Source organism: Herpailurus yagouaroundi, unplaced genomic scaffold (assembly GCF_014898765.1).
Source record: "Herpailurus yagouaroundi ecotype Mexico unplaced genomic scaffold, PumYag 163, whole genome shotgun sequence".
NCBI lineage: Eukaryota > Metazoa > Chordata > Mammalia > Carnivora > Felidae > Herpailurus > Herpailurus yagouaroundi.
This window is the reverse complement of record NW_024412404.1, coordinates 58102391-58116470: the sequence shown is the minus strand read 5'-3', so window position 1 is coordinate 58116470 and position 14080 is coordinate 58102391. Positions and strand designations below refer to the sequence as shown.

Here is a 14080-nt window from a genome sequence, read left to right as displayed (position 1 = left end):
TGATATTGAATATATTTTCAGGTACTTACTAAGCATTCATTTATATTCATATATATTTGATGCTTTTTTAAAAATGATTTTTTTATTCTTGAGTTGTTAAATTTTTGATACGTTTTAGATACAGCTGTGTTTTCTAATATATGTTTTGTTAATATTTTCTCTTAGTCTTTCGCTTGCCTATTTCTTCTTTTTTTTAATGTTTATTTTTAACGTTTATTTATTTTTATTTTATTTTTTTAAATTTTTTTTCCCACGTTTTTATTTATTTTTGGGACAGAGAGAGACAGAGCATGAACGGGGGAGGGGCAGAGAGAGAGGGAGACACAGAATCGGAAGCAGGCTCCAGGCTCCGAGCCATCAGCCCAGAGCCTGACGCGGGGCTCGAACTCACGGACCGTGAGATCGTGACCTGAGCTGAAGTCAGACGCTTAACCGACTGAGCCACCCAGGCGCCCCTAATGTTTATTTTTGAGAGAGAGCGTGAGCAAGGGAGGGGAAGAGACGGGGTGGGGGGGAGACACAGAATCCGAAGCAGGCTCCAGGCCCCGAGCTGTCAGCACAGAGCCCGACGCGGGGCATGAACTCACAGACCGTGAGATCATGACGTGAGCCAAAGTCAGACGCTCAACTGACTGAGCCACCCAGGTGCCCTGCTCCCTATTTATTTTCTTAATTTTTTAATGCAGTATATAATTGTCATGAAGTCCAGCTCATTAGTGTTGTTGTTTTTAATGGTTAATGCTTTTTGTGCACTAAGAAATCTTTGTATACTGCAAGGTGAAGAAAATTTACTCCTTTTTTCTTTTTCTGTAGAACTATGCTTAGCTTTTTAAACTTAGCTTTTTCCTCCTCATCAGGCTTTCAAAATGGTCTATAACCCAAAAGGAAAATAAAAAAGGTTTAGACCCAGTGCTTTTAGACTGCTAGTTTTTCAGATTTGTTGATAAGGACATTGTCACATCATGCTGCTGCTTTCCACCAAGAAAACACTTTCTGAATGAATCTTGCTTTTAACAAGATAGGTATCATTGAATATTGGGCTTTATTACACCTACTAATTATTCATTCATCTCAAATAATCCTGTGTTGTGAATTTTCATGTTGGACGAATATGTGCACCACCTGGTGAGCTGCCCCTATGGATGACCTTGCCCGTGCCAGGGCGGTGAGGCATCAGCAGGGCAGTGAACAGTCTGGAAAAAGCAGGGTCATAGACCTGAGTTCTGGTCTTCCTCCTGTCCAGCAAGCATTCCCATTTCATCCAGAATAGAGTTCAAAACTTGAATTCTGAGGCTTCACAGAATCTGGTCCCAACCTACGTCTCCATTTCTGCAATGCCCCGCTATTTCCTGTTCCTCAGGGTGATCTTGCAACTCTGCGTCTCTGTTTTTACTGTTCCCTTCATCTAGACTGTTCTCATTCCTTTTCATCCTGCCCTGGACTTAACTCCAGTCAGTCTGTTAAATCCGCAATAAAACTCCATATCCTTCTTGAACTCTCTCCCGGCTTCTCAAGAAGAAACTAGTTTGCACACACTCTCTCTGTACGGTCTCCCCCGTTAGCTTGTGGACTTCTGACTGCTTTGAATACTGGGGGGTGTGGTGTTTCTTGTACATGTGAGTGGGGCTTCATACGGTGACCACGTAGCGGGCCGGTTACAGAGAGCCGGTCTGACATAAAGGTATGTGACAGTGTGGAGCCCATAACAGCGGTATTCTTTGTAGAGCGTTTGGCATTCGATAGTGTTTTTCAAACTCTGAAATTGTGACCCATTTGCCGTTCATAAAAGCATTTTTTATGGCTCAGGAGCATCATTAAAAAAACCAAAATGGAGTAGGTTAGGAAATAAAAGATTACATAACACGGGTAAGCGTTCTATAGTAAAAGGTTTGTTTCTAGTTCTATATTTGTGTTTGTGCTTACTAGGTTGTGGCGTGAAGTGTATTTCTTACTATGGGTTGTACCAAGCAGAATTGGGAGACACCGCACTGGATTTTAACCTCTATAATGAGTTTTGAAGTTTGCAGTTTTAGAGAAGAGATATTTGGAATTTTTAACTAACTTTGGTACTCCTGAAATTTTTCACTAAATGATTTCACATAATTTGTACCTGTGGGCAAATGATTTTTTTTTTCTTCAGCATCTCGTGTGTAGTCTTTGTTTTAGACTTGGGGTACATAATTGGGTTATAAATATATAAAACATTCTTGCAAAATGGCATTTTTGAAGAAGCTAGAGAATTATAGACGTTTCTCTAAAATTTCTGTAATGTTTTTTAAACTTTATTTACATATATCAGTTTAGATTGTTCATGAAAGTTTCTTGACAAAACAGTAGTTTTTAGTACATTGGAATGGAATGAGTGTTATCAACTAAATCTACAAATTAAAAACTTCTAAAATTTCATTTTTGAAAACGAGTTCACTCCATATATAAATTATGCTTTCATATATGAAAAGACATTTCACTTTGATTTTGAAACTGGGTATTCTTTGCAGTCAGCTCAGCAAGAATCATATATTAAATATTTCTTCCAAAAGGAAGTAGAAACTCGAATCTTCCACATCAATACAGGCATCACAAATAGTGACGCATTGCTTTTAGAGAGCTTTTGAATCAAATGTGCATTCTTGAGACAGGAAAGCAGTTACTAGAGACAGCTAGTATTTACAGTAAAGCTGTTTCTGGTTGACTTTGTTTAAATTTGTGATTAAAACCTTTCCTGGAACTCTGGAGCCTTGTAACCAGGAAGTTACTGTGTTTGTAAAGCCTGTGTTCTTGTTCCTTCACTTCTCTTTAGGGTCAGTATAGACCTTCTGATTTGTTGTGTCCTGAGACGTATGTTTGGGTGCCCATCGAACAGTGCCTGCCTTCACTTGAGAACTCAAAGTACTGCCGTTTCAACCGGGACCCAGAAGCAGGTACGTTTGGAGCAGAGCTCTGCCAAAAATCCTTGGCATTGTTTTTAGGTTCCTTGTGTGTGGCTTTGGCTCTTAATAGGGTCCAGGTAGCTTTTCATCTATCGTAGAATGTATATGGTGTGTGTGCGCGCACACATGTCTGTGTGAGACCGGGAGATGCCACATGTGCACACACACAACACTCTCGCTTCTGGAAATAAATGCAGAAACCTCATGTGCTTCTGCTCCTTACTAACCCATCTCCTTCTACTTTGAGCGTTGGTACCACCTTCCGTTTCTGCTACAGCTGTCACAGTGCATAAAAATTCTTCCCTAGACTGTTTAATTTAGGTAAAGAAGATAGAAATACTGACCAGTTTGACTGAACAAGGCCGGGGAATGGTTTCCCGAAGGCCAACAGGCTGGGATGGGTTTTGTGACCATACTTTTGTTGTTGTTGACAATACTTTCTTGACTTTTTCTTACATCTTTGGTGCTTCTCCTCTCGCATCCCTTCTTCCACCTCCTGCACACGCAGTCCAGCCCTAGCCATGTCTTATCTCTTGGTACTCCCCATTTGGATAGTCTGTGCACTGGTGGTAGGCACAGACACTTGCACATACAGCCTGGGGTCAGACTCCCTGCAGGTGGATCCTGGCTCCATCATCAGCCTGTAAATCGTGTGCCCTTGGGCAATTTCATGATCTTCCTGGCCTCAGATTCCTGACCTTCAGAATTAAGATAATATAGAACCTACCTTGCCGAGCTGTCATGAAGATTAGAGTAAGACAGGCACACTGAGGATAGCCCCCTCGTCTTGCTGGGTTGGCGATGGCTGGGCAAATGAGCACGCGATGTCCCGTAGACTGTGCCACGGGCTTTCACCTGCATTTGCCTTTATTTGCTCTGATTCCTGTCTCCAGAAAAATGACGCAGTTCTAGTCACCTCCCTTTTGTCTAGATCTCGCTCAGTTTTCAGCAGCCTTTCTCACCCTCCCTGCGTTCCCCTGCGGCTTCGTCCATCAGGCGCGAGTTGTGGTGCTCGTGGTGGGCATCGACTCCCCATGTGTGTTTTCCTCAGACTGGAGTTCCTGGGTGTTCCCCCTGTGCCTCACTGACGTCTGCCAGAGGAGGCGCCCGGTGCACAGTTAACAATCACATTTTTTCTGTCTAGTCACCCGTGGTCTAAGCTTGGAGAAAAATCAGAAAAGGGAAACGGAAAGGCCGGGGGAGGGGCAGGGAGTAAATGGAAAGATCAAATAGGAAGACAAAGGGACAAGCAAAGAAATGCAGGAATTTCTTCTGTTCTAGGATGTGTGTTCTTTACCACCCCCCGCCCCCGCCCCCCGCCACAAATGAGGGTTTTTATTTCCAAAAAAGGAAAATTGGTTCATGCTTCATTGTATTTTGACATCTCCTTGAAAAGCTGTTATGCTATCAAGAGTGGGCACTTCTTACACATGGTGATACCTTAGAATCTGATGAACAAGTGGCCATAGGGACCCACCTGACTCCTACACCAGACACCCCGAGGTCACCCCAGGCTTCCTAGACATTTAGGGTTCGTAGAACAACCAGGGCTTTATAGTTCTGCACCTCCGATTGTCAGCATTTCATTATTTCATTTTAAGTAGAATTACACCTGACTGATCAGACAGACAGACGCGTTGCTTACGGACAGCCGTACTGAATTTGTCAGCGTTTGAGTCAGGCTCAAAGCGAAGGCAGTGGTAGTTCAGAGGAAAGCAAATACTTACCTGATGTCCCTTCAAAAAAATTGTTTTTTCCTTTTTAGCTTTTCTCAAGGGCAGCTCAGAGTCATTTCCTTCTGGTGAGAACAGCTAACCGTCTTACTGCATTATTTCACGTTCACATACAAAAGTGGATAAGTTCCTGCCAACTAAATAAAAATGATCACGAATTGGTTTCTGACTCCCAAACTTAAGACGCAGTTTCACCGTCCCCCTTTTTCTTTCCTGGATCTATATAAGAGAAGGTTGCTTCTCTTATATACTATTTGGAGATTAAGCCAACCACAGGCTCTGTCTGTTGTAGAAAGCTGAAAAGGTAACTGAATAATTTCCATGCACTGAACATTCAAGTAAAGATTTATTCATGTTAATAGACTTCAAATTCATTTTCTGAAGTTAGCACTGAGGAGCATTTCATGGCAAAGAAAATTTGAAGTCTCATTTCGACGGGACTACACCATGGCGAGTGGAGGGTGTGCACGACATGCTTTTCTCCTGTAATCTGTTACATTCCAGTTCTTACAGCATAAGCTCTAGGTCTTAACATATTCATTGTTCAGAATCCATTTACAAAAGTCAGAGGACTAAGTTTTCTTCTTCAAAGAAAAGGAAGATCCTTTTCCGTATGCCGAGTCTTTGGAACTTGCAAGAGAACACCGTACAGTTTTATCAGTATTGAGTATCACAGTCCAGACACTATTTGAAATCAGACTTATGTCCTGTGGTTTTAGGAAATTAAAATGCAGTTACATGCTGAAAGGTATTGAGCATGCTGTGAAACATGGTCCTTTGAGATTTAAATGGCAATCTGTGAGAAACCGTTCTCTTCTCTTGGGTCAGTTTCACTTTTACATGACCCAAACTCCGACTCAGACAAAATACAGAGTTTAATATGGACACCGTTGTTAGTCGGCATGGTGCTTTTTTCCACTAAATCTGTTTCTCCTCCCAGCTGTTCGGTAGTTAAATTACTCTGCAGAAGGCACAGCTGATCGCCACAGGTCTCTGTAAAAACAGTTCGGGCTACAAGGTGTATCAGGAGCCACTTGTAAGAAAAATTGCATTTCCCTCCATCCTGAATTGATGTAAGCCTCTGGAAATCCTACTCCTCCCTGCCCTCCACCCCTTACTCCCCTGCCTCCCGCATTTTGGAGGTTTGGGGTTATATGGTTATTTGCTTAACTAGGAAGTGTGCGTAAGGGTAAAAACCTGTTACTGCTTTCATGTATGGTGGCGGGGGAGGGGCCGACAAAAGGGAGCAACTTGGAAAATTCTAAAGACGTCTCTTGGTTCATAAATAGGTCTTTTGTTTTTGAATTCAGGAACTCTGCCTACTCCAAAGAAAGGAATTTAGAAGTAAAAAGTCTGTCAGATTGCTTATTAAATTGATAGTTGGATATGGGTAGAATTCAAAAATCCTGCATTACAGTTACATGTTGCCTCTTTTGTTTAAATTATCTTTAAAAAATGTTTACTGGGAACAGTAGTAGAGGATTTATCCAAATGCATAAAACCATGCCAAGAAGAAATATTGGAATGGCCCATCGATCTCTCTCTACAGCAGTAATCACTGTCAGTATTTTTATGCTCTCATCCGGATCTTTTTTCTCTGCATACCTTGGTTAAACAACAGAGCAGGAATCATCCTTCACACTTGTGTTGTTTTTTTTCCGAGTACTCTGTGTTTCTTCTTCCTTTTAGTAAGGCAAAACCTACTGGGCCACTGATTTGGGGCTTCAGCTGACAAATGCCACTACTTAGGTGACAGGCAGTGTCTGCCACCGATACTTCATAAGAGGCGTTGGAAGCAAAGCAGATGTTTTGGAGCTGGTTTGAGGACCATGATAAATTATGATTTGATTTGACTCTTAATGTCGTACAGGTGTTATACTATTTATCGTTGGTAGTAGAATCCTTTTGGGGGGTCTCGCTGGCTTAGTCGGTAGGGCATGTGACTCTTGATCTCGGGGTCGGGAGTTGAAGCCGCACACTGGGCGTGGAGCCTACTTAGAAAAAGTCCCTTTGGTTCCAGACTTGTGAAAAAGGATAACCTCACTGAGCATATGCTGGTTCCCAAGTACCATCTCTGGTTCCTCCTGCGTTACCCCCATTGATCCTCAGCACGTGAGGGAATGTTTCGTGATTGACCTCCTCAGATATTATTTACCGCGAAAATATCAGCGGATGCTTGTTTTTTAACCAGAGATTTAAAATAATTTTAATTCAGGTATTGCTCTTTCATTTTTATAAGTACTTACTTTTAGCATTTATTTCAAAGAAGCTAAGTAGAATGATCTTTATTTCTGTCTCTATGAAAATTACAGCAGTATAGACATTTTACCACAGATTAGTCTAGATTTCACTCCCTCTTTTCTATACATACTTGAAAATGATTGCAAGAAATTTCCTAATTTGTCTAAGTCATGATATCAGAATATTGAATTTAAGTTTGTTGTAAAAAGGACAGCACCTAATTTTGTCTTAGTGCTTGCTGCATTTCCCCAAGTTAGAGGATTTCTAAGACGTTTTACCTTTTGCAGCCAGTTAATGAAAATCTAAGTGTAAGGAGCTCAACCCTGAACTTCCGAGACTCCAATCTGTGTTACCTGATGCTTTCATTTGTCTCTTCTCTTTGCTGCCTTCTTCTTTCTTGCTGGCATGGTTCCCTGGCACTTTTTCTATAGTGTCGTAGTTTCTGTCGTAAATGCCCATCGAGAGAGCAAGTCCCACTCTGACCGCGTGTGGGATGATCAGGTTCAGAAAGAATTCTGACTGTATTCGCTTGCCTGGTTTCTCCAAGCCCGGTCTCACTTCCTGAATACTGTGTTCATGGTCCCTCCAAAGGGTGTACCCTCAGCCACAGTGTCGCCTTGGTCACTAGGAAGTCATGCAGAATGACAAAAAGATAAACCAAAACTTCCGAGGGTCCCTAAAAATGTGCTGCGGTGAGAAGTTACAATTAAGTGGACAGTGTCTTTCTTAATTACCGTAGGTGTGCAGTGAAGCTGGATTTGAGGATGACTTCCCGCTTGAAGTCGCAGAGTGAATGATGTTTGATTGCTGGACGCTTAGTAAACATAAGTTCTTTGTTGCCGGTAAAGATGGTGGTGCCAGGACGTAGCTGGGTGGAGACAGAAGCGGTTGAAGCCCGGCGTCGAGACAAAATGTTTTCGGAAATTTGGCTTTTTTGGATTTGGTGAACCTGGAGAACGTATTTTTGACGTGGAAAACATCAAACATAGAAACATAGAAAGTTAAAGCCTTGTAAGTTTTCAGTTTACTCTCTGTCTGCTGAAAAATACTTCTTCATTATAGCGTTCCTCTCTTTTCCCGCTTACCCGTTTCTCAGAGGTACCCTTTCTAATCCAGATGTTAGTGTAGCACTAATACAACTGCTGGCTTAAAAGTGAGAAACGAGGTTTCCCCCCTTGTGACATGGTCTTCTAATGAGGACAGAGAGGAGCAAGGAAAGAGGCCTTTCCTACGATACTTGTGCGTAACACTGAAGGATTGTAACATTTTAGTGTGTGCGCTTTCTACCAGAAAACCTGAAACGGACTTTTAAGGTAAACTTCCAACAGTTGCAAAGACTGTGTGCATTTTTTCAGTGTTTTACAGCCAGTCTCGCACAAGAGAAATTTTAAAACTACTGCTTTGCAAATTTTTACCAGGCAGTCTTTGCTCAGTAAAGCACGCGCGAGCAGTAAGCCAGTGACCGAAGCTGGCTGGAGCCCTGGCCAGAGGCAGACTGAAATAGCTCTGAAAACCTTTGAAAAGCAGACTTGAAGTTTCCATTTAGCTGTTAAAGAAAGATTTCCCTGATCCTGTTGTCTTTTCTTATGGAACAGATCAATTTTTTTTTTAATTTTTTTTTTTCAACGTTTATTTATTTTTGGGACAGAGAGAGACAGAGCATGAACAGGGGAGGGGCAGAGAGAGAGGGAGACACAGAATCGGAAACAGGCTCCAGGCTCTGAACCATCAGCCCAGAGCCTGACGCGGGGCTCGAACTCACGGACCGCGAGATCGTGACCTGGCTGAAGTCGGACACTTAACCGACTGTGCCACCCAGGCGCCCCGGAACAGATCAATTTTTAAAAATAAACAATTCCTTTTACAGTCACCCAGTTTTTAAAATTGAATTAATCCTATGATTTTGAAATCATTAATTAATCCATTTTGAAATCAGTCCAGTAGGCTGGAAACTACCAATACACTTCAGACCGTGTCTAAAAAAATGCTAGTTCTGCCTGGCTTTAATGTGTGGCGTCTTAGAGTAGTGCTTTGTTTGTTTGAATAAAAAAACTGACATTTTTGAATGTAACGAAGAGGTTGTCCAAAATGTCACTTAGAGAATAAAAATAAAGCCCACAGCTGCTTAAGTGCTGGCTGAACGATGATACGCCGTTGAATGGAAGACACCGTCAGTTTTAAGTCCTCTATCTTACGTACCACTAAGAAAGAAAAAGTGTTGCCAGTTAGACTATGACTCTGTCAATTGTAAGACGCATCTGGGTTTCAGAAATACCAGAATGTGTGAAAATGTGAATCTTCATGACGTAGAGGAAATGTGGTTCAGTGTGTGCACCGCAGTACTGGGCAAAGCCATGGAGTACCTAAGAGACTTGTTTTTATTTGTTAGGGAGCTTTGTGGCATCTCGCTTGTAGGCATTAAATATAAGTGGGGTGCACACCTATATGTCAGAGTTAGAAGGCATCAGTTCCACCTGCTTTTTGATAAAAACAAGATTACTGTCATGGATGTATGACAACAACAGAGTTCTTTTAATACCCTCTCCCATAGACTTCAGAAAATTTTGAGAAGACCTGTAACTACTTCACAGGGATACTTTATTGTAATGCAAGTAAAAATGTTTTACTACTCAAAAAACAGTGACATTCTGTAAGCATTAATGATTTCAATGCATTCTGGTCTTAAACAAATTTTAAAAATTTAAAAACTTAGATGTTTGGAAGGCAAGGATAAAAATAGAGAATTTAAATTAAACTTTGCTTAGCCCATAAATTCAGCGATCTCGGACACCTGATGGAATAACGATTAAAGATGAAATAGTAAAGAAGGGGCAAAAGATCCTATCCCTCGATGCCGTCGAGCTTGTCATCAACCCTAAGTCGTGCCATTAATTGAACACTTGTGAATTATCAGTAAGTATTCTTGGTTTAACTTGTGGCTCCATAGTAACAGAACGTGAGTCATTAGCTTAGTGGGAAAAAATTCTGGAAGGGGGTTTGATGCTCTATTTTGGAGCCTGCATCATTTGCTGTTCAGTGCAGTGTCTGCTGGCTACTGGAGGAGCTAAGACAAAGACAAGCCACAGTCCAAAGGTTTCTTAGATCATTCACACCCAGCTCCAATAGAAGAATGAAGTCACTGCGTTTGTCTGCAAGGTATTTTGAAACTGTTTAGATTCTCTTTTGTGTCCGTTAATATTCAGTCTCTCTGCAGGAGAATCAGCAAGCTATAACATGAAGGTATGAGAAGGTCTGTTTATTTTAGGAGTGTTCTTTTATGTGATGCCAGCAAAATGTTTTTAATATAAATATGGAAACTGGGGTAGAATTCCTGTTCTTGTAAGAAATGTGTTTTCCTAGCTGCCATTCATTTGAAATAGGTATCATTTATGGGAGACTTGACTTGTTCATGCTTCTGTAGCGTGTTCACTGATAACAAGATGAAATTTGTCTGAAATTAGGAAGGACCTGTTGACAATCGGGAAAGAAGTAAAGCCACCTGCTCCGCTAACTGCTACCAAAATTAAAAAGCAAGAGTAAAAATTCTGATGCCGAAGCGACTCTCAGCCGGGTTTCCTTGCAGAAGCAGATCCTGAAACGCGGGCTTGCGTTGATGGGAGCAGGAGTGGGGGCTGGTGCGGGTGAACTAGCGAAGGGAGGAGGAGAAGATAACGGAAGTGTGTGCGCGCGCAGTGCGGTCCGGCACTTTGATGACTGGACGTCAGTCCCTTGAGAAACCTATTTCAGAATCGACTGCCTGAGGGACCAAAGGAAGACGTATGTGCTCACCTGGCCTTCGTTCTCCACTGGCTGTTGATTATCTCACGGGGGGTTAGTGTCTCTGCCCTGTCCTTTGTACCTGTGCAAATGGAGAGCAGGCCGCTGCATCTGAAAGGAAGCAGGGCAGGCCGATGGACCCTTCACAGAACCGTGCACAGTAGGGATGCCACGAGTCAGAGATGACGCTCGGGGATACAGGGCAGTGCCCAAGGAGTGTCTAATCCAGAAAAAGTACAGGTCGAGGTGGCACGTCCCTAGCATTAGCTGACCGTGTCGGCCGCACTGGCGCAGGTCGCATCCGGACTGTGAGCGCGAGGAAGTAGTGGACTTAAAAAGTCGTTGGAGGAGCCAGGCAAGAATTAGAATCATAAATGTGAAGAATTCATAAAATCATTCACTCAACAAATATTTATTCAACCGGGTATTATGCTTTATGACGGGGAGGTAAATTAGTCCTCCCGCCCTCAGAGGGCTTGCGGAGGACGCAGACAACTCTCGAGCAGTTTTCATAAAGTGTGATAAGCAGCCTATTGGGGGAGATAGGTGCAGTTAGTTCACAGAGGAGGGTCCTCAGCTCAGATCTGCACAGGGTGTGGGAGGGCAGGGAATGCTTCTTGGATGACGTCTCAGAATTTTTAGAGGAAGGGAACGCAAGAGCTTCAGGGAGAGACAACAGCATGTTCAGAAGGCCCAGGGGGCAAAGAGCACACCTAGAGTTTGGGGGGGCAGGCTGGGTGGGGGAGATCTAGCTGGCTAGCGAAGGACTGGTCATTGTAAGGACTTCGATGTTTCTCCTGAGAGCACCAGAAGGCCAGGAGAGGGTTTAGGCACCCGATGGCATCCAGAAGTTCTGTCATTTCTACTGTCATATGGAGAGTCATGTGGAGAGTGACCAGGACTCAGACCGGAGGTAGGAAGACTAATCAGGAGGGTTTTGCACACAGTACTCCAAGCAAAGGATGATGGTGGCCTGGACGTGGGTGGTAACTGTTGGGAATGGGATGGGAGCAAATGGATGCTAAGGATATTCAGGAGGTGGGGTACATGGAACCGGCTGGTTGATTGTGTATGGCGAGGGTGAGGGAAGAGAGTTTAGGTTCTGACACGAACTGAGTTAATGCTTACTCTTCATTTGTGACATGAAGCACATGAACAGAGGGGCAGATTGGGGGGGGGGGGAGGAGAGGAATGGTGAGTTCGGCTTGGACATGTTGAATCGGGGGTGTTTGGAGACATGGACAGAGATGTTGGGGAGGCAGGTGGACATACAGACCTTAAACTGATGAACAGCCCGGGAAGGAGGCACTAGTACGTGTGTGGAAGCCTTACGAGTGAATATGCCCTAGTTCAGAGTGAAGAACAACAGTCCTAGACGAGAAGCCCGAGGAACCCCACTGTGGAACTCCACTATGGAATGACTGAGTAGATGATGAAGAGGCCAAAGGAGTGTGGGGTCATGCAAGCCACGTGAAGCATGTTCAAGAAATGGGGAGCAATGGCAGTGTCCGATTCTGCCAACAGGGCTTGGGAAGAATCTTTGGAGGATCCTGGCAAGACCTGTGTTCGTTTGGACGAGGATAAAATAGTGTTGTCAAGGCTTAAAAACTGAGTGGAAGTTAAGAAGGCAACCATGATCAAATATGAATTTTGAAGATAGTAGCTCTAGAGAGGTAAATCTGATGGCAGAAGACTTTTAAAAAATGGGAGAGACTTGAACATTGTCAAAAGCGGATGGGAGTTAGCAAAGAGAAGGATGAACAATAAGAGAGAGGTGGAAATCAGTGTATCAAGGTCTCTGGGACGAAGCACAAGGAAAATCAAGGACACAGGAAGACCAGCCTTAGATCGTAAGGACCCTTTGTTGTAGGAGAGGGTGAGGAAGGGCTCAGTGCACTGAAGAGAAATAGATTGGTGTGGTGGCAGCAAGTTGGATGCTTTCTCATTTGGTGCCTTTTCTTTTCCATTTGGAATGGGTGCTGGTGAAGGGGGGAGATGGCAGGGTAAGAAGAATGGGAGACAGAGCTGATGGCCAGTCCTTGTCAGAGTCCGTGAGGGTGAGATCATGTAGAGGAGATGCTTCTCTGACGGCCTGGGGAAGGCAGACCGTTGTCTGGTTTCCAGGGTGTGGGCTTGTCAGGCCGTTGCCGTGGAAGGGCAAGAATTGAAGGCTGTTGGCAACGAAATGGTGGGAATATGGTGATGGCATCTGAGTTCAGTTAGAAAGGAACTGAAGGGACAAATGGAGCTACATGTCATAGAAGGGGTCAAAGGACTGGAGGTCCCAAAACCAGGATGATGGGCTGACAACTCCCTGCAAGGATAGGAAATGGTGTCCAGAGAAGAAAGAGGGTCTGATTTTACAGTTTGGAGGCATGACAAGCTTTGGCCTGGGGTTTGGGGAGCCTAGGTCGCATTAAGGTGGAGTTACTGAAGAAGACTGAAGGAACGAGGATGGCAGCCCACGTGGACCAGCCGGAGATTTCCGTTCCTTCGTGCCATTTAGATGTAAGAGTGGTGATGTCCCTAAGTGAAGCTCCTTCTTATTTATCAAACAGTTCTGATGTTTCTAGCCCCCGGCAACATAAACACAAGATCAAGGGCCTCCCGCTCGTCAGTATAGGATAGAGAACAAATAGAGTTCTGTTTTCCAGAAAAAGCTCATTTCGTACAGACAGTGATCTTGAGAACACCTGTCTATCTTTGTTTTTTTACAGTTTTAACTACAGCTCATTGAAAAATACATAGTTTATATCTCCAGCTAGTACACGGTGCTTCTGTGTGTGTGCAAGTGTCATGTCTGTATATATAGATTTGAAGCCAGAGTCTCATGAAATAGTGCTTATCCTCCTACAGATGTGATACACTCCATCTTCTTTACTATTTTATTTAAAAAAATGAGTCTTTCTTAAAAGAAAAATTAATGTTTATTTTTGAGAGAGAGACAGCATGAATGAGGGAGGGGCAGAGAGAAAGAGAGAGGAAGACACAGAATCCAAAGCAGGCTCCAGGCTCTGAGCTGTCAGCACACAGCCTGATCCAGGGCTTGAGCTCATGAACCCCGAGATCATGAGCTGAGCTAAAGTCGGACGCTTAACCGGCTAAGTCACCCAAGGGCCCCTCAGACATTTTCCTTCTTAATTTGGTTTTTTCCAGGTTGAAAGACAAAACCAGAGCCTATTTACAGTGCCTCTTCAGTGACCTCGTATCTCAAAGAGGTGGACACGTAGCCCATGACCAAGTGTGTTCTTACCTGATTACATGGTCTACTGAGTACAGTTTGCCTTCCTTGAGCCCAAAAGGTTATGTCTTAACTGGAATGTGCATTGCGTTTAGGTCTTAAGATGGGTCATTGATTCCTAACTAACTCTAAAGGTCCTTGAGCTGATGGGATTGTCA

The 14080-nt window shown here is 43.4% G+C and overlaps 1 protein-coding gene across 9 annotated transcripts in view; it reads left to right on the top strand.

The window, feature by feature from the left end:
• ATE1 (arginyltransferase 1) overlaps nucleotides 1-14080 on the top strand; it is a 157501-nt gene that overhangs the window by 115876 nt on the left and 27545 nt on the right. For 8 of the 9 annotated variants that reach the window (XR_005793710.1, XR_005793708.1, XR_005793709.1 and 5 more), the window contains exon 11: nucleotides 2801-2921. The exons of the other annotated variant lie outside the window; for it this stretch is intronic. Coding sequence is in view for 4 of the 8 variants with exons in the window: in XM_040486643.1 (XP_040342577.1) it covers nucleotides 2801-2921 (121 nt within the window). In the remaining 4 variants the exon portion in view is untranslated. The remainder of the gene's footprint in view (nucleotides 1-2800; nucleotides 2922-14080) is intronic. 9 annotated transcript variants of the gene reach the window in all.